Raw genomic sequence first — 20,723 nt, 5'->3', positions numbered from 1 at the left:
TCAGAACCTGAGCTGCAGCATTTTGAATGAGCTGCAGCTGTTTAATACTCTTTTTGGGGAGTCCAGTCAGAAGACGATTACAATAGTCAAGTCTACTTGAGATAAAAGCATGCTTCTCCTGGTCTGCATCTGTCAGAAAATTGGCAAAAATGATGATTCTTTTCAAAAGAAAAACCAGATGTTTGCAAATGTCTTATTTTTATTAAACACAAATATCATCTGTCTGCTTTATTATTGACATATATAATTATTAATATTTACTGCTTTGTTGTTATAATAAATACAATTATTAATATTTACTGTTAAGAGGCAAAGATTCCAAGGATTTGGACAATTTTAAGTTAAAAAAAGGTCTCAACATGATTAATTGATTATCAAAAATCATTAGCAATTCATTTAACTCATTCCCTGCCAATGCCGTCCAAAGACGTAATTCGGAATCCGTCTACATCGTCATAGTACATAATATTGTGTGGGGCTTGAAAAATGTGTGAAATTGCTCGAAAATGCCTGGCAGTCTAGGGGTTCCCTGCTCAGGCAATGGCTGTCAGTGAATAGTTAATAATCGATTAGTTGTTGATCAATCGATTAATCTTTGCACCTCTATATTACTCTGAAAAAGTGTCTCTGTGTCTGTGTGTATACGTTTGCGGTGGGACTAACTGAAAGTTAATCTGATGCTCACTGAACTCAGGTCTCCTGAGGTGCGCTGTTGTTCGTTTTATACGACTCGCGTATCTGAATATAAACGGTTTATCACAATATATAATTTATAAAAATATATATCAATTTGATTTTAGCAAAGATCACAAAAGGGATAATAGCGATAGTTACACACTATTACAATTTAATCGCAAATGTTGGAAAATTCTTCAGCCATCACAAAAACAGACTACAAAAATCAATGTCTTGAAGGAACCCCTAATCTCAGCTATAGAAAATCTTGCTAGTTGTTTTAAGAGTTGTTGTTTCCAGCATCACTGTGTCTGTGTGTGTGTGTGTGTGTGTGTGTGTGTGTGTGCATAATATCATAACATACACATTTGTAACTCCTTCAGGCCAACCAAAAATCTACCGATTTAGTGCAGCTTTCTTCTTGACATTTTTCTCCATCGTCTCTGTGTTTCCACTCTTCATCCCTCTTTGCTTCCTTGCAGTGTATACGGAAAGTATTCAGACCCCCTTAAATTTTTCACTCTGTTATAGTGCAGCCATTTGCTAAAATCCTTTTAGTTAATTTTTCCCCCTCGCTAATGTACACACAGCACCCCATATTGGCAGAAAAAAGAATTTAAATTTTTGCAGATTTATTAAAAAAGAAAAACTGAAATATCACACAGCCATAAGTATTCAGACCCTTTGCTCAGTATTTAGTAGAAGCACCCTTTTGAGCGAATACAGCCATGAGTCTTTTTGGGAATGATGCAACAAGTTTTTCACACCTGGATTTGGGGATCCTGTGCCATTCCTCCTAGCAGATCCTCTCCAGTTCTGTCTGGTTGGATGGTTGGTGGACAGCCATTTTCAGGTCTCCATGGATGCTCAATTGGATTTAAGTCAAATCTACGGCTGGGCCATTCAAGAACAGTTACAGAGTTGTTCTGAAGCCACTCCTTCGGTATTTTAGCTCTGTGCTTAGGGTCATTGTCTTGTTGGAAGGTGAACCTTCGGCCCAGTCTGAGGGCCTAAGCACTCTGGAGAAGGTTTTCGTCCAGGATATCCCTGTACTTAGCTGCAATCATCTTTCTTTCAATTTCAACCAGTCGTCCTGTCCCTGCAGCTGAAAAACACTCCCACAGCAAGATGCTGGCACCACCATGCTTCACTGTTGGGACAGGTGATGAGCAGTGCCTGGTTTTCTCCACACATACCGCTTAGAATTAAGGCCAAAAAGTTCTATCTTGGTCTCATCAGACCAGATAATCTTATTTCTCACCCTCATGGAGTCCTAAAGGTTTTTTTGTTTTTTTGGGATCTTTGGGTTCTTCTTTACATCTCACACTAAGGTTCTTCTCCCCCGATTGCTCAATGTGGCTGGACGGCCAGCTCTAGGAAGGGTTCTGATCGTCCCAAACGTCTTCCATTTCAGGATTATGGAGGCCACTGTGCTCTTAGGAACCTTAAGGGAAGCAAAACAATTTTTTTAACCTTGGCCACATCTGTGCCTTGCCACAATTCTTTCTCTGAGCTCTTAAGGCAGTTCCTTTGACCTCATGATTCTCATCTGCTCTGACATGCACCGTGAGCTGTAAGGTCTTATATAGACAGGTGTGTGGCTTTCCTAATCAAGTCCAAGCAGTATAATCAAACACAGGTGGACTCCAATGAAGGTGTAGAACCATCTCAAGGATGATCAGAAAAAATGGACAGCACCCGAGTTAAATATGAGTGTCACAGCAAAGGGTCTGAATACCTATAGCAGTGTGATATTTCAGTTTTTCTTTTTTAATAAATCTGCAAAATTTTCAACAATTATGTTTTTTTCTGTCTATACGGGGTGCTGTGAGTACATTAATGAGGAAACAAATTAACTTAAATGATTTTAGCAAGTGGCTGCAATATAACGAAGAATTTAAGTGGGTCTGAATACTTTCCGTACCCACTGTATGTGAGACTTGGTGAGTTTCATGGAAAGCTTTGACTCACTTGGCTTGTTTTCATGCCTGGTGCTAACAGCTCTGGCAAGGACCTAGAGTAAAGTGATCAATTTTGAAGTTTCTTTACTTCATATAACTCTTATGCTCACTCTTCTTGTGCCATTACTGACCTTGAGAACATCTTACCCAAAACGTGTGGCATATGAGACGGCATACGAATAGTTGTCCTGGGTGAACATGTGATGATTCAGCACCTTTGTAATTACAAGCTTTGACTCTTGACCGAAACAGCCATGCACACAAAAGTGCTATTTTGTTTGTTTGTAAGATTATACTGCAAGATTAGACCTGAAGCCAGAGAGATACAAGGCCATGTCAGCACTTTGCGCCCACTGACATCATCCCCACACTATTTGTTTTCATTCCGCCTGTTTGTTTGTTTTGTACACACGCAGATCAGGGTTTGTACTGTATATTGTTGGCTTTGCCGTTGGACTATCTTGGCTGCGTTAATGGGAAATTTAGAAGCGGTTTGTCTCCCCCCTTCCGACACACCCTCGCTTCATCAAAAACACATTAAACAGCCTTTTCATCGGCTACGACCCCGGGATGTGTTCCAGGCTCCAGGCCAGCCTGATATCAGCAACCATTTAATGCCTACCACCAAACATTAGGAGTCATCAGCAAACCGTAGCGCTATAATTAGACCTCATAAAAAAAGACACGCCTCTGCACATGTTTTTGTATCTCTGAAGTTGAACATATGTAGGGATGAGGGAGGATGGAGCGAGTCGCAGCGTGTGAAGACTTCAGAGAAACTTCTTTCATGTGTTATCTCATCTGATCAGGGTTGGCCCTTTTGATTAGGAAGGTCTTGGTTACAGACTTTTCCATTGGCTCATACCCAGTATGAGTAGATTGCACAATAGTTACTGTTACTGCTCTGCATGAGCCTGAAAACCTTTCATTGCAGCTCAAATAACAGTACGATAGAAATACCTGAGAACTTAAGGGCACGTTTGCGCAACAACAACAAATGGCCTAGTGAAAAATAGCTGCTGCCTTTTTGAAAAGTTTCATGTACAGTGGACAACCTTATCAAAACTATCCCTGTTCACAGCTGCAAAAACCACTGAAAACATAATTAGGTTTTACACAATCAGGATTTTTGGGGCCGATCACTGATGAGCGAGTTTAAAAAAAACGATAACCGATCTCCAATCACAAGCTGGAGCAATGACTATTTAAATGACTTGCTCATTTACTGTATATACTTGTGTCCTGTATACTGAGTATCTTCAAAAGTATTCTCTTGTCAGGTCATGTATTCTAATCTGTCAGGTCAAATCAACATTACAACATGACAGAAATTTATTTTGATCATTTGTATCATTTTATAATTTCTTTTATTGCCTCGCTCACACTATCACCTGCGAGCGATTTCTCATTTTTTGTCAGTCTAATAAAGAGCAAAAAACTACAACAAAGATATATTGCCTACCTTTTCGGATACATTGCGTGATACAGTCAGTGACGGTTGCACAACGTGACAAGAACCACAGCACAGGTCGCTCTGCTCATCAAGTGCTTCCTCTTAGGAGCCATTCTAATTTTGAACTGTTTAGCCCTTTTGTTTTTTGTTTTTTAGAATAATTTCTGTGCCTTGATATCACACCTATTTCCATTTTCATTCATAAAGAACGCCGTGCATCTGGATTGGCTGAATGTGCATCAGCAGAACTTCTGCCGAGTGAATGCGTGTGTAGAGCTATTTTGATATGATTACGCCGACATGAAGACAATTCAATATTTTTTTTAAAACCACGTTAATCACAAACACTATTAGATTTGTGATTGGATGATCAAGGATGCCGACGCGGAACTTCCGCCACAAGCTTAACAGATTTCCGCTTACTAGTTTTGTGCTTACAGCAATGCGTTATGCACTCTCTCTGTAAATGATCGTCACGCACCGTTCGTCCATACCCAGACCGTTCGCAATCCGAAAATAATACATAACTAGAGGTAATCTTTCTACGAAAATTTTGGAAGGAGACTGAATTGTTTGAAAACCGCGTCGTTCGTAAACCGCGTTGTCACTGTACTCTTGGAATGTTTTCCGGCTTTATATAAGACCGCAATTCTTTTTCGTAGGTCTTTTTGAGCGAGGCATGGTTTACATCAGGCTTCTTGACAAGAGACAATTTTAAACCGGTGTGTTTTGTAGTGGCCAGAGCAGCTTTAGGCCACACCTCCAATCATATCTCATTGATTGGATTCCAGGTTCATGCTCGGATTTAAAAATAATAATAATCAGAAGTTACTCACAAGTTACTATTGAGTAGTTTTTTCATTGAGTACTTTCACCATCAATTTGTCACTGTGACATACTCAAGCAGCCCAGACTGAGTACTTAACATGCATGTCCTCCAATTCAGACTCAAAATTTAGCGACAACCATTTGTAGGTTTTTTTTTTTATAATTTATTTTACTTCCACTTTGAGACCTGCCTTCCAGTTCACATACACCATTGTCATGTAAATTAACCCAATGGCAGTTTGTATCCATCCATTTTTCAGTTAAATATTGTCTACACTAAATTATTTGCTCTACGGGAGTAGTGGACTAAACTTAACTTGAATGGTAAAATGGCCCACAATTGTAAAACGACATCGCTTCTGTTATGAGTAACGTATAGGTGACCTAGTACGAGGTCAATTATTAAACAATAACCTACATCTTTGTGTTTCACACTTTGAGTTATTATTTCAACCTCGGTTACCCCTTTTCCTTTGACTGTTGTATGATGTTACCAGAGTGTGTATCCTGTAGGCTTAAAAAAAAAAAAAAAAACATGAGTAATGTTACCACCTCCACCTACATATCTATAACTGCTTTCTTCAACAATCATCCAGAAGCAGTTTGTGTGGAGAGTAAAGACTGAAAGAGCTCTTGGTGGAAGGCAGAGGACTACAGTGCCATGAAAAAGTATTGTCCCCCTTTTGAAATTCTTAGATTTTTATATAGTTTCCCCACTAAATAGGTCTGGAGGTAATCAGGCTTGGGTGTGAACAATGAAAATAAACAAAAATTGTGACTAGCCACACTTAATGCATGATTTAACAAGAGGGCTAATTACTTTTTTACACAATGCCAGGTAACTGAATAGTTTTTTTTGTTGTTGTTGTTAATAAATGAAGTCATTTAATAACAGTATTTTAAGTTCACTTGCGTTACATTTGTCTGATATTTATATTTGTTTGATGATCTTAAACAAAGTGGGGAAACTATGAAAAAATGTAAGAATTTGAGAAGGGGGCCAATACTTTTTTACAGCACTGTATGTCTATGTAGCCACTTACCATGTGTTGGCTCTTACTACAGTATGACTCTTCTGCTGTAATCTTGTCCATTTACCCACATAATTAATCAACAGCTCAGACACAAGTGGACTGTCAAATATTAGTGTTTTTATTAAGTTGATTTAATATTTTCAGCAGATTTAGTATACAGTTGGGCACTCACCTCCACAATCAGATGATATCCTGCACAACAGCTGTAAAAATCATGCTTCTTCATAGCTCAAAATGCATGCTTTTAATAATGAGTATTTAAATATATAATTGAATCCCAGCAGGGATCGTTTTTTGTTTTGTACTGCTATGCAAATGAATTACATCATACTGAGGCATTTTTAGTACAGTACTTGGCTCCTCCCATGTAGCTACTGTAAATAAGTGAATCAACATTTTTGAAACGGCTCTCAGTAAATTAACTACAACCACAGTAATATACATATTAGCCTCTTTTGAGGATATGGCCTCAACATTGTACGTTTTCACACATCGACGCAAATCTTGCAGTCTAATTAGATACATGAAGACAACAGCATCAGCCTCTTGGGAGAAGTGTAAAATATTTGTTAGACAGAGACAATTGTATGTAGAGTGGGAGAAGTTAGTCTTGGGTTTTAAACATCCTAGTCCCAGTATTGCAGGATAACCCATCGCAGCAGCTTATACGGGTCTGATAGTACCTATGTCCATAGCCAGAATATTGCTGATCTGACTTAAGTCCCCATTCTATGTCTTTGCCATTGATACTGAAAAGCAGCACAGGAATTTGTTTTTAAAAATTACTGATTTTACTGGCAGCTTAAAGTGGATGAATACCGCTCTGTCATAGAATATTTGTCAATCATAATTCATTATCTTTTTAAAGGTAGATATTTTGAGACAGTTCTTTTATTGAAATACATTAAATTACACAGTATCTTATGCTGGAGCTAAGTGGGTATAGTTTTGTATGAATTTGGTCAAAATTAGAAATTTAATTGTGACTTTTTGTCGGGTGGGTGGGTTAATCCCATGAGTGGACCATTTATGATTAACTTATTCATAACGTTGATATTTTAATTCAGCAGCCGTCAATGGCAGTGAGTTTCGTAAGTGCTAGTATGAATCAGTACTGCGCATACATCTACACTGTAGACACAGTTTAATTCTCAAATATAGTCAGCCACCACTCACATGGCCCATGGACACTCATTCTCAGGTGATCTTGTTACCGCTGATCACCAATTGCAGGTTAGCCACCTTCAACCCTCCTCAAGAGAGTCCATTGTGTAGTGTTAGCCGAGGCGCTCATCAGGCTCTGTATGATTTGGGTGTATCTGAGCGGTTTTCAGGATGAGAGGAACTCGGCTGTATAATTAGCTAGCACAAGCCTGTCATTAGCAGAACCCTCTGGAAGACCGCCAGTGCTAATTGTTTGTGTGCTGTCAGTCAGGACTGTTTATGTTCCCCTGCTTCCGCGCAGTTTCCTGCCCTGGAAAACTGCCGCCGCTGCTACTCGGTGCCAGTCACCTTGTCGAGGGAACAATGGAAGGTCTATGTGTTAAGGCAAGCCAGTGTTCATGGAGGAAGACTGATGGAGGCAAAGAAGGAGGGAGCGGGGTTGAACAAGGGACTTTTGCCGACTTTTCCCACAGAAGGGCCTCTCTGTGCCTCGGGGCTTCCCATCATGCTCAGCTGTGTGAGCTGGGCTCCAAACACAGTCACAGTCTATTGGGTTTGCCCTCCACGGCTTGTAAAAGACTCACCAAGTGTTCCCTATCTCCACAGGATGTATTTTCAGAATCAGAATCAGAATCAGAATCAGAATCATCTTTATTTGCCAAGTATGTCCAAAACACACAAGGAATTTGTCTCCGGTAGTTGGAGCCGCTCTAGTACAACAGACAGTCAATTTACAGAACACTTTGGAGACATAAAGACATTGACAAAAAACAACAACAAACAACAATTGTGCAAAAAGATGCAGAGTCCTCAGTTCGAATGGCTAATGACGCAATAGTCCGGTGCAATGACCATTGTGCAAAGGGCACTGAGACTTCAAGGAGTGTATGCGGTTTAAAGTGACGAGTACTGCGATAATCTGGGACAATGGTTGTGCAAATGTTACAGATACTCCTCAATCAGTGTGCAAATGAAGCAGATACTACTCTGGCATGAGTGGCCACTATATGCAAATAGTGCAGCACGGCGAGACAACTACAGTGAGTGCACGAGTAATACATAATACAGAATACAGAAATGTGACAACGAACTCAAGTCAAAAAATTGCCAGCTTGTTGTAATGGAATTGTAAGTTAGCTGTTCAAGAAGTTGATTGCAAGAGGGAAGAAGCTGTTGGAATGTCTACTAGTTCTAGTTTGCATTGATCGGTAGCGCCTACCTGAGGGAAGGAGCTGGAAGAGCTGGTGACCGGGGTGGGGAGGGTCCGAGAGGATTTTGCACGCCCTTGTCTTAGTTCTGGCAGCGTGCAAGTCCTCAAGGGTGGGTAGGGGGGTACCGACAATCCTTTCAGCAGTTTTGATTGTCCGTTGCAGTCGGAGTTTGTCCTTTTTTGTAGCAGCACCAAACCAGACTGTGATGGAAGAACACAGGACTGATTCGATGACCGCTGTGTAGAACTGTCTCAGCAGCTCCGGTGGCAGGCCATGCTTTCTCAGAAGCCGCAGGAAGTACATCCTCTGCTGGGCCTTTTTGAGGACGGAGTTGATGTTAGTCGCCCACTTCAGGTCCTGGGAGATTGTAATTCCCAGGAACTTGAAGGTCTCGACGGTTGACACAAGGCAGCTGGACAGCGTGAGGGGCAGCTGTGGCGAAGGATGCCTCCTGAAGTCCACGATCATCTCTACAGTCTTGAGCGTGTTCAGCTCCAGGTTGTGTCGGCCGCACCACAGCTCCAGCCGCTCCGCTTCCTGTCGATATGCAGACTCGTCACCGTCCTTGATGAGGCCGATGACAGTGGTGTCATCTGCAAACTTCAGGAGTTTGACAGTCGGGTTCGCTGAGGTGCAGTCGTTCGTGTAGAGAGAGAAGAGCAGCGGAGAGAGGACACAACCTTGGGGCGCCCCAGTGCTGATGCTGCGTGTGGATGAGGTGGCCTCCCCCAGCCTGACCTGCTGTGTCCTGCCCGTCAGAAAGCTGTAGATCCACTGGCAGATGGCAGGTGAGACGCTGAGCTGGAGAAGCTTGGATGAAAGGAGTTCAGGGATGATGGTGTTGAACGCTGAGCTGAAGTCCACGAACAGGATCCTCGCGTAGGTCCCTGCACTGTCGAGGTGTTCTAGGATGAAGTGCAGTCCCATGTTGACTGCATCATCCGCAGATCTGTTCGCTTGGTAGGCAAACTGCAGGGGGTCCAGCAGGGGACCTGTGACACTCTTGAGGTGGTCCAGCACAAGACGTTCAAAGGACTTCATGACCACAGATGTCAAAGCGACAGGCCTGTAGTCATTCAGACCCGAGATTGCAGGTTTCTTGGGGACTGGGATGATGGTGGAGCGTTTGAAGCAGGATGGAACTTCGCACATTTCCAGTGATCTGTTGAAGATCTGAGTGAAGACTGGCGCGAGCTGGTCCGCGCAGACTTTGAGGCAGGATGGAGACACGTGGTCCGGGCCTGCCGCTTTGTTAATCTTTTGTTGTTTGAAGATGCGTCTCACATCCTGTTCATGGATGGTTAACGCAGAGGTCAGAGGTGTGATTGTGGTCGCGGGTGGGGCCGGGTTGGTGTGTGGTGTGAAACTGTCCTTTTCAAATCTGCAGTAGAAGGTATTCAAGTCGTTGGCTAGTGTGCTATTGTTCTCAGCTTGGGGGGATCGTCGCTTGTAATTAGTCAGCGACTGGAATGCATGCCAGACTGATTTAGAGTCGTTTGCGCTAAACTGTTTTTCCATCATTGCTCATAATGTGGCCTGTGCACCGCATACAAAAGGTTTACATTGATACTGGTGTCAGTCTGACATTTTGGGTTGCTCACATCTGGCATTCATTTATTCATTCATCTTCCGTTCCGCTCATCCTCACTAGGGTTGCAAGCGTGCTGGAGCCTATCCCAGCTACTTTTGGGTGAGAGGCGGGGTACACCCTGAACTGGTCGCCAGCCAATTGCAGGGCACATATAAACAAACAATCATTTGAACTCACATTCACACCTACGGGCAATTTAGAGTCTTCAATTAACCTACCATGCATGCTTTTGGGACGTGGGAGGAAACCGGAGTGCCCGGAGAAAACCCACGCAGGCACGGGGAGAACATGCAAACTCCACACAGGCGGGACCCGGGATTGAACCCCGATCCTCAGAACTGTGAGGCTGATGCTCTAACCAGTCGGCTGCCTGTTAGCATTAAGATGAATGGAATTAAATATTTTGTGTTTATTTTAAATACCCAACGTGTGATTCTCTTTGATTTATGTTTCGTTTTACAGACACGCAGGCACGGGGAGAACATGAAAACTCCACACAGGCGGGGCCGGGATTTGAACCCCGGTTCTCAGAATTATGAGGCAGATGTGCTAACCACCGTTCACCGTGCCGCCATCTGGCATTCATTTGGCCTTTATTTTTTAATACCAGTCAGCTTCATGGGCTTTTTTTGTTTTTGTTTTTCAAGAAACCAAAGACAATCTTTGTGACTTGTCACCCTAACTAAAATCTTCCGAAATACATATCTAGACATTAAATCTTATCCAATTATATAGTCAGTGACTTATTTATATAGTCACTACTATTGAGTGACTGTGTTTCATCAATGTGCATTGGCGTGTACAAGGGAGCTTCCCTTATTTAGTTGATTGTCAGTAATTTCTTCTTTTTCATCTTTCCATCCCATTTAATCTCTTACCCTTCCTCTTATTTTTTTCTGGATCTACTTGAAATAACCCTGACTGGATACAGTAAAGAAGGAAATCGAAAAGCAAAAGACATAAACCACAACAAAGGGACTGAACCTTCCATATGGAGACAGTTTGATGATAATTTTACCCTATAAATGTTTGCCTGTGGTTCATCCAAACATTAATTATAGCATGGATGCAATCGATACTCCAAACAACCATGAAACATTTTTTATATCATGTAGCATGCCATCAAAGGGCTTCAAGCTCTGTAAAAAACTTACCATTTGGGAAAAAGTATGCAATTTACTGCTAATCTCACACAACAAACATGAATTTTTTATTTTATATGTTGTTAAATCTCCAAAAAGGTTTTCACTTTTCATGGGGAAGATTTTGGGCTATGTTATTTAATACATTAAATTCCCAGTAAAGTTTAAATAAAAATGTCTTAAATTTGACACACCAAAGAGAACAGCGTTGTTAACAAGCCTGCCAAATTTGAATGAATAGAAAAATTGCCAAGTATAGCAAGAATGAGGTTCCAAAATCTTGAAAAATAGAGACCTCCTTTCAGCTCTTGGTCAGTGCAGGCGTGTCCGCTGAATGCGCTGAAAACACAGCCCAGCTGAACTCCAGCTGTCTCTTCAATATGTTCTTAAAGTATGTGCTCAAATTTCTGTTGTGTGAGCCACTGGCTGAGTAACGTGCCGGTGTGTTCAATAAACATCTCTACCGGGGAGATACCGAGGCGTTCCCAGGCCAGCCGAAGGATGTAGACTCTCCAGCGTGTCCTGGGTCGTCCCCGGGGACTCCTGGTGGGACGTGCCCGGAACACCTCACCAAGGAGGCGTCCGGGAGGCATCCGAATCAGATGCCCCAGCCACCTCATCTGGCTCCTCTCGATGTGAAGGAGCAGCGGCTCTACTATGAGATCCTCCCGGATGACCGAGCTTCTCACCCTATCTCTAAGGTAGAGCCCGGACACCCTGCGGAGGAAACTCATTTCGGCCGCTTGTATCCGGGATTTTGTTCTTTCGGTCACGACCCACAGCTCGTGACCATAGGTGAGGATAGGAACGTAGATCGACCGGTAAATCGAGAGCTTAGCCTTTCGGCTTCGCTCCTTCTTTACCACAACGGATCGATACAGAGTCCGCATCACTGCAGACGCTGCACCGATCCGCCTGTCGATCTCCCGACGGACCCTCCTCTCCAGCACCCCTGAATAGACCTTACCAGGGAGGCTGAGGAGTATGGTCCCCCTTCTTAAAAAGGGGGACCACCACCTCAGTCTGCCAATCCAGAGGCACTGTCCCCGATGTCCACGCGATGTTGCAGAGGCGTGTCAACCAGGACAGCCCTACAACATCCAGAGCCTTGAGGAACTCATCCACCCCCGGGGCCTTGCCACCAAGGAGCTTTTTAACCACCTCGGTGACCTCAACCCCAGAGATAGGAGAGCCCGCCTCAGAGAACCCTCATGGGAATGCGTGTCGGTGGAATTGAGGAGGTCTTCGAAGTATTCTCCCCACCAGCTCACAACGTCCCGAGTCGAAGTAAGCAGTGCCCCATCCCCACTATACACAGTGTTGATGATGCACTGCTTCCCCCTCCTGAGACACCTGATGGTGGACCAGAATTTCCTCGAAGCCGTCCGGAAGTCTTTCTCCATGGCCTCACCAAACTCCTCCCATGCCCGAGTTTTTGCTTCAGCGACCACCAAAGCTGCATTCCGCTTGGCCAGCCGGTACCCATCAGCTGCCTCAAGAGTCCTACAGGCCAAAAAGGCCCGATAGGACTCCTTCTTCAGCTTGACGGCATCCCTCACCATTGGTGTCCACCAACAGGTTCGGGGATTGCCGCCACGACAGGCACCAACCATCTTACGGCCACAGCTCCGGTCAGCCGCCTCAGCAATGGAGGCGCGGAACATGGTCCACTCGAACTCGATGTCCCTCGCCTCCCCAGGAACATGAGCAAAGTTCTGTCGGAGGTGGGAGTTGAAACTCCTTCTGACAGGGGATTCCGTCAGACGTTCCCAGCAGACCCTCACAATACGTTTGGGCCTATCACGTCGGACCGGCATCTTCCCCCACCATCGGAGCCAACTCACCACCAGGCGGTGATCAGCTCCGCCCCTCTCTTTACCCGAGTGTCCAAGACACGCGGCCGCATGTCCGATGACACGACCACAAAGTCGATCAAGTGCACGTGTGGACACTTATGCTTGAACATTATGTTCGTTATGGACAATCCGTGATGAGCACAGAAATCCAATAGCAGAACACCGCTCGGGTTGTAATCGGTGTGGCCGTTCCTCCCAATCACACCCTTCCAGGTCTCACTGTCATTGCCCACGTGAGCATTGAAGTCCCCCAGCAGAACGATGGAGTCCCCAGCGGGAGCGCTCTCTTGCACCCCCTCCAAGGACTCCAAAAAGGGTGGGTACTCTGAACTGCTGTTTGGTGCATAGGCAAAAACAACAGTCCAGACCTGTCCCCCCACCCGAAGGCGGAGGGAGGCTACGCTCTCGTCCACCGGGGTGAACCCCAACGTACAGGCGCCGAGCCGGGGAGCAATAATACCCACACCTGCTCGGCACCTCTCACCGTGACTCACAACTCCAGAGTGGAAGAGAGTCCAACCCCTCTCGAGAGGACTGGTACCAGAGCCCAAGCTGTGCGTGGAGTTGAGTCCGACTATATCTAGTCGGAACTTCTCAACCTCACACACCAGCCCACGTTACCCTTTCGGGCTGTGCCCGGCCGGGCCCCATGGGTCCAGGCCCGGCCACCAGGTGCTCGCCTTCGAGCCCCACCTCCAGACCTGGCTCCAGAAACCTGAATCCATTAATTGTATTCGTCATAGGGGGTTTTTGGACTGCTTTGTCTGGTCCCTCACCTAGGACCTGTTTGCCATGGGTGACCCTGCCAGGGGCATAAAGCCCCAGACAACTTAGCTCCTATGATCATTGGGACACAGAAACCCCTCCACCACAATAAGGTGACGGCTCAAGGAGGGGCCGAATATTTATATTTCCATTATTTCCTATGGAGGTAAGACGGTGAAGTAGTGGTTAACACATCTGCCTCACTGTTCTGAGGTTTGAAGTTAGAATCTCATCTCTGGCCTTCCTCGAATCGCGTTATTGTGCATGTTCTCCCCTTGCTTGCTTGCGTTTTTATCAGTTACTCCAGCTTCATCCCTCATTCCAAAAACATGCATTGTACATAGGGGTGAATGGTTGTTTGTCTAGATGTGCACTCCAATTGGCTGGTGACAAGTCAAGATTGTACCATGTTTTTCACATAAAGGCAGCTGGGATAGGCTCCAGCTCACCTGTAACCCTAAGGAGTACAAGCACTATAGAAAATTGATGGAAGGATATTTCCTATATGGGAAAAATAGTTTGGACTATGAACAAAAAGACCTTAGGAGGTATTCTCTATTGTTTAGAGAGGTCATTTTGGTCAGTGTAGATTAGATGATAAAGTTCTCATGTGTGGATCATCTTTCACTCTCTTGTAGGTCAGTGTACAATGCAATGTTTGTTCCCTTTGACGTTTACATGGTCCTTCTGTGTGTCAAAACAGCCTGTTTAGGCAGACACGCATCTATGTACACAGGGACTATTAAGGGTATTATGTTGTCTCATTTTAGACGACTGTGTGTTTGTGTGTGTCGTCGTTGAGCGTCTTAAGAACACATCAAAAGCTCAAAGCAGCAAACTTACCGAAGCGTGTGCTCAGCAGAAAGAGCGGCATGTGTTTCTGATTCCATCTGCGGCCCATAAATACGCCTTCTGCGCTACAGCTTGTGTTTCTCTAATGGCACAGAGCCATGCAGACTCTTTGCAATACACATGTGTCATGTCTGCTTTCAAGCATCTCTGGTTCCAAACAGAACTTAACCACAGATGCGATATAAGGACGAAAGTATTGGGACATCTTGCCTTTACAGCTACAGGAATTGAAAATGATCTATCTCTAAAAATGCTAATAACTTGCGGACATGGACATACAGCGGCTGAAATAAGTACAACCCCAATTCCAATAAAGTTGGGACGTTGTGTTAAACATAAATAAAAACAGAATACAATTATTTGCAAATCATGTTCAACCGATATTTAATTGAATACACGACAAAGACAAGACATTTAATGTTCAAACTGATAAACTTTATTGTTTTTAGCAAATAATCATTAACTTAGAATTTTATGGTTCCAACATGTTCCAAAAAAGCTGGGACAGGTGGCAAAGAAGTTGAGGAATGCTCATTAAACACCTGTTAGGAACATCCCACAGGTGAACAGGCTAATTGGGAACAGGTGGGTGCCATGATTGGGTATAAAAGGAGCTTCCCTGAATTGCTCAGTCATTCACAAGCAAAGATGGGGCGAGGTTCACCTCTTTGTGAACAGGTGTGTGAGAAAATAGTCGAACAGTTTAAGGACAATCTTCCTCAACGTACAATTGCAAGGAATTTAGGGATTTCATCATCTGCGTTCCATAATATCATCAAAAGGTTCAGAGAATCTGGAGACATCACTGCATGTAAGCGGCAAGGTGGAAAACCAACATTGAATGCCCGTGACCTTCGATCCCTCAGGCGGCACTGCATCAAAAACCGACATCAATGTGAAAAGGATATCACCACATGGGCTCAGGAACACTTCATAAAACCAATGTCACTTTATACAGTTCGGCGCTACATCCGTAAGTGCAACTTGAAACTCTACTATGCAAAGCAAAAGCCATTTATCAACAACACCCAGAAACGCTGCCGACTTCTCTGGGCCCGAGCTTATCTAAGATGGACTGATGCAAAGTGGAAAAGTGTTCTGTGATCCGAAGAGTCCACATTTCAAATTGTTTTTGGAAATTGGGGACGTCGTGTCCTCCTGGCCAAAGAGGAAAAGAACCATCCGGACTGTTATGGACACAAAGTTCAAAAGCCAGCATCTGTGATGGTATGGGGCTGTGTTAGTGCCAATGGCATGGGTAACTTACACATCTGTGAAGGCACCATTAATGCTGAAAAGGTACATACAGATTTTGGAGAAACAAATGCTGCCATCCAAGACGCGTCTTTTTCATGGACGCCCCTGCTTATCTCAGCAAGACAATGACAAGCCACATTCTGCACGTGTTACAACAGCGTGGCTTCGTAATAAAAGAGTGCGGGTATTAAACTGGCCTGCGTGCAGTCCAGACCTGTCTCCCATTGAAAATGTGTGGCGCATTATGAAGCGTAAAATACAGCAACGGAGACCCCAGACTGTTGAACAGCTGAAGCTGTACATCAAGCAACAATGGGAAAGAATTCCACCTACAAAGCTCCAACAATTTTAGTTCATTGAATTTTGTTAAAAGAATAGGTGATGAAACACAGTGGTAAACATGACCCTGTCCCAGCTTTTTTGGTACGTGTTGCAGCCATAAAATTCTAAGTTAATGATTATTTGCTAAAAACAATAAAGTTTATCAGTTTGAACATTAAATATATTGTCTTTGTAGTGTAGTCAATTAAATATTGGTTGAAGATGATTTGTCAATCATTGTATTCTGTTTTTATTTGTTTAACACAACGTCCCAACTTCATTGGAATTGGGTTTGTATTTAGCAAGTCACCATTTTTCTCACCAAATATTCTTCCGAAGGTGACATTGACATGAAAATTTCACCAGATTTGGGGAACAACCTAAGTAATCCATACATACAAAGAAAGTAGAACTAATAAGTAGACTTTACACCGATCTGATGGGTTTGATCGGTATCGGCCGATAATTAGCCTTTTATGCTGATCGGCCGATCGGCTTTCATGTCATAATTCGCCGATCCGATCATTGACATCATCGGTCAGCTCCGTAAAAGACATTTACTCCGTGTCGCCATCACGTATGAATCCAACAGCTAGTTTATATTTAGCCTTGTCACATAGTACTGTAACTATCTAACGGCCAATAAAGTTTTTTCAAACTTGTCGGTGAAAAAACACGTCATCATTGTGGAACTTTTTTGCGGCGTCTCAGACAAACAACACGTAAGTTATTTGCAGTCTGTGCACAACTGAAGTACGTTGTGGGGAACATCATCTAAATGTTCTAAATGTCATCTAAACAAATTTGATCGGGCACCTGAAGAATGTACACAAGGAGCAACCATGCTGCGTTCAAGCAACCATGCTGCGTTCAAGCAACGCAGCGTGGACACACAAAAAAAATAATATATGGGCCAAATGGACGCAAACTTTGGAAAACACCCGTCCATATAGCCGGGACAGTGAGAAGGTTAGAGTAAGCATGTCATTAACAGTATTTGTTAAAGTAATGGCAATAAAGTAATTTAATTACTGTACACCCATTATTTCTGTCATGTTGTAATGTTGATTTGACCTAAACTTATGTCAGTGGCCAGTCCTTTCATGCCCCCTAGAGGTAATTGTTTTAACTTTTGTCTAAAATGCTAGAGAATACTGCAAAGAGAATACTTGAAGATACTCTTTTTTTTATTTTTGCGTTGAGGTGCTGCGGATCGTGGTCACATAACATCGGTTATGAGTTGATCCGCTACTACATTTTGCATTAATTAGGAAACGCGCCTACAATTATCTAATTAGTTTACGGATGTTAATGTTAAATGTATTGATGTTAAGGATTATGTCACAACAATGAATGAACTAACTTCAAATTCAGAAATGGCCAATAAAAACTGAAAAATATTGTATTTAATATTTTCCTGGAGGATTCATTTGGGATTAGCCTTTGAAGTTGGTTATAGTCAAAAATGAAGTGAAACAGAATGATTTTAGTAAATTATTTTCCAGAATGAGAGTGCTTAAAAGAGGAGGATGCTATTCATGTGGCACAGCTTGCAGGAGTCATCAGGTCTTGGTGGAGACGGGCCTGGCTCAAGTTGGAGGCCTACTTATATGTAGTAAATGAGAAAACACACAGTTGTCCTCATATGTTTGATTACCCAGGCAGAATTTGTAAGATGGGTACAATTCTTGAAAGAAAACATAAAGGGCCAGGCGAAACACACTTAATTTTATTTTACTGGGATTCAAATTAAATTTTCATTTCAGAAAAGCATTGTCATTAAACAAAACACAACCATAAATGTATTTATTATGGTTGTTGTTTAGTCATCAGTCATATTTAAAAAAAAAAACATATATATATATATATATATATTTCACAAATTCTGCCAGGGTATGTAAAGTTAGGATCACAACTGTACATATATGCAGTCATACGTACCCCTGTCATATTGGAAAGAAAGTGTAGACTACACCTTTTTCAAAACCTCTAGGTGGCAGTGGCATATTAGAATGAAAGCGTAAACGTTTCTCATAACCTCTAGGAGAGGTAGCATATTGGAATGAAAGTGTCCAGCTTTTTCATAACCTCAAGATGGCAGCATACATTTATATAATGTGAAAGTTTTTTAAGAAAATTCACTATACCTGTGTCTAATGCGCACTATTGACTTGGGGACATTGGGGGGGGGGGGTAATGCGCATAATACACGAAATTACGGTAAATACCAGTTGCCGTGTTCAATACTTTTTCCCTGTGTCATTTCACATTATTACACACAACTTAATTTCTGTATTCTACTTTCTTTTTAAGTATCCACAACTTTTACAACGGTTACCAACAGCAAGTAGACTCTGTTAGAGTGAGGGAGCACGCAATTTAGTGCCCGCAATTTGGGATTTTAAAAGATTGCAAATATAGTAAAGCACGTGCGATCACGCCCATCTACAGTCTGTTACAATGAACACACAGCCGTTATTTAGAATGTTAGTAAATCAGGCCCTATATGGACAAAAGTATTTACTTTTCCGAGAAGCCTATTCATCCAGAACATTTGAGACTTCAAATGGACATTTTTCATTCAATATCCTTCAAAAATCTGTTTCGTTATAATTGGAACACTAAAAAGCTTTTATATATACTGTATCATAAATAACTGGATAAGGTGTTGTGGGATACAATACATTGTGGTCATCTGCAACCATGCATTTGTGTCGAGATATAGCTCAACGCTTTTATCCATGTACATTTACATTTTTTCTCGATCGAGACAAGCCATTTTGAGGTTACGAACGGAACTAGTATCAGAACTAGTTGGCGCAGCGGCATGAGAATACGTCGTTACACGACACTAAGAAGACATCCTCAGTTCCCGCTGTACTTCTGTTTTTCCTTTGACTGTTTTGGATTTAAGGCCTTGTGTTTTTCATACAAATATTTGCTGTAATTAGTTACTTTAGTACTGCGTTCCTCTTCCAGGTGGCTCCTATGACCGGCAGTCTAAATGGGGAGCTCCTCTTGTCCTCTGGCCTCAGCAGCACTACCAGCCTCTGTGACACACCCCTGCCACCGAAGTCCCTGGTGCGTGGCAGCATGTCTGTGTCGCCAGCTGACTACACCGAGCGGCCCGAGGTGACGTTGCGGCGAGACGCCAGCTCCTCCACCCTGCCGTTAAAGACGGAGGTGCCGCTGCACCTCTTCAGCACCACAAACCAGCAGCACAAATTGGTGGGGGTGCAACAGCAGATCCCCACCAAGCTGGCCGCCCTCAGCAGTGGCAAAGGCAAGGGAGTTAAGAGCGGAAAGGCCTCCCAGCGCACTGACAGCACTGGTAAGCAGCCAAGCGCCATTTTGACGCAATCATCATGTGGCTAGGTGAGCCGCAGGGCATCTCCTGATAAGGAATTTGCCACGGGAACCTGCTTATGTCACCCAGACTCTTTGGAAGGACATTAACATTCTCACAGAATGTTGGTTTCCTAGAAGACCAGTGAAATATATATATATCTTCTCATAATAAAAGTATCCTGAGCAACTGAAGTGCACACGCATCTAAAGGACCTGACACACAAAAAAAAAAGTGAAACCAAATCTACTCTATATCTATGATTACCAGCCACAGTGTTAGGTACACCTGCACACTTTTGAGATGCAGTACAAAAACTGTATCCGAAATTGTTAAAGGAACCATTAAAGTATTCAACAATTTTTATTTCAGTTGTCGGAGCCATTAGAGTATTACTTCAACAATTTTTATTTCAGTTGTTGGAGTTTGTCAGTTTGCCACAGATCGTTGTTCCTACGCCCAGCATCGCAAGACGTGGCTTAAAAGATCCTCAGTATAACAGGCTCAGTTTTAAGGTAGCAGCGACAGGCTTGTTTCTCAAATTTGTGATTGATTTTGACAAATAGAGATGCTGTGCTGGTGTGGAAGGCAGCTGAAAAGATAATCTCAGGCTATTTATCAAAGTGTTACTGCAATAGTCCAGACAGTGTGTGGTTTGCAGCCTGTTGCAATAAATGAGAACATAAAGAGAGGTTGTCATATTTGCTTTCGATCCAAAACCTGCAGACAAATAGAGATGCTATGCTCCACTGTGATATTTCTGCAAGACCCATATGTGCATGCTGCTGCTTGCTATTATGGCAATTAAAAGACTAACAGATTTGTGAATTTTTAACCCAAAATGTAAATGTACAAATAAAGAGACTGCAGAGACAAAGACAAAGAAAGCAGTAGACAATGAAAAGCCATTTGGAGTTTACACAGTAATAGTCAAGACATTGCGCAGTATTCTGCTTACTGCTAGGAATTAGAAAATCATGATAGACAGCCAAAATCTGTGGACTGGACAAATACAGACTATGCTGTGATCTGAAGTGTGGATTTTATTTATTTATTTATTTTTAAACCATGACCCCAATGAGAACTAATAACTTTGTACACCCATAATACCTTCCTAATTTTTGCTTAATTATTTCTGATACTATCACAAAATGATATATCAATATAGCTCATGTTACATGCCTTTCGACATTATCTGCTCACAGCCTGTACCCAGTTACAATACAAGTTTCAATACACTTTAATGAATTGTAATTTCCACTAAAAA

The 20,723-nt window shown here is 42.8% G+C and overlaps 1 protein-coding gene across 6 annotated transcripts in view; it reads left to right on the top strand.

Annotated features, from left to right (window-relative positions):
* Positions 1 to 20,723, top strand: part of arhgef18b (rho/rac guanine nucleotide exchange factor (GEF) 18b) — a 120,290-nt gene that overhangs the window by 58,678 nt on the left and 40,889 nt on the right. For all 6 annotated transcript variants that reach the window (XM_061780644.1, XM_061780640.1, XM_061780641.1 and 3 more), the window contains one exon: positions 19,090 to 19,441. In XM_061780644.1, the coding sequence (XP_061636628.1) occupies positions 19,090 to 19,441 (352 nt within the window). The remainder of the gene's footprint in view (positions 1 to 19,089; positions 19,442 to 20,723) is intronic.

This window comes from Phyllopteryx taeniolatus, chromosome 7, assembly GCF_024500385.1.
Source record: "Phyllopteryx taeniolatus isolate TA_2022b chromosome 7, UOR_Ptae_1.2, whole genome shotgun sequence".
Classification (NCBI taxonomy): domain Eukaryota; kingdom Metazoa; phylum Chordata; class Actinopteri; order Syngnathiformes; family Syngnathidae; genus Phyllopteryx; species Phyllopteryx taeniolatus.
The sequence above is the reverse complement of the archived record's forward strand: the minus strand, read 5'-3'. Positions and strand labels throughout refer to the sequence as shown.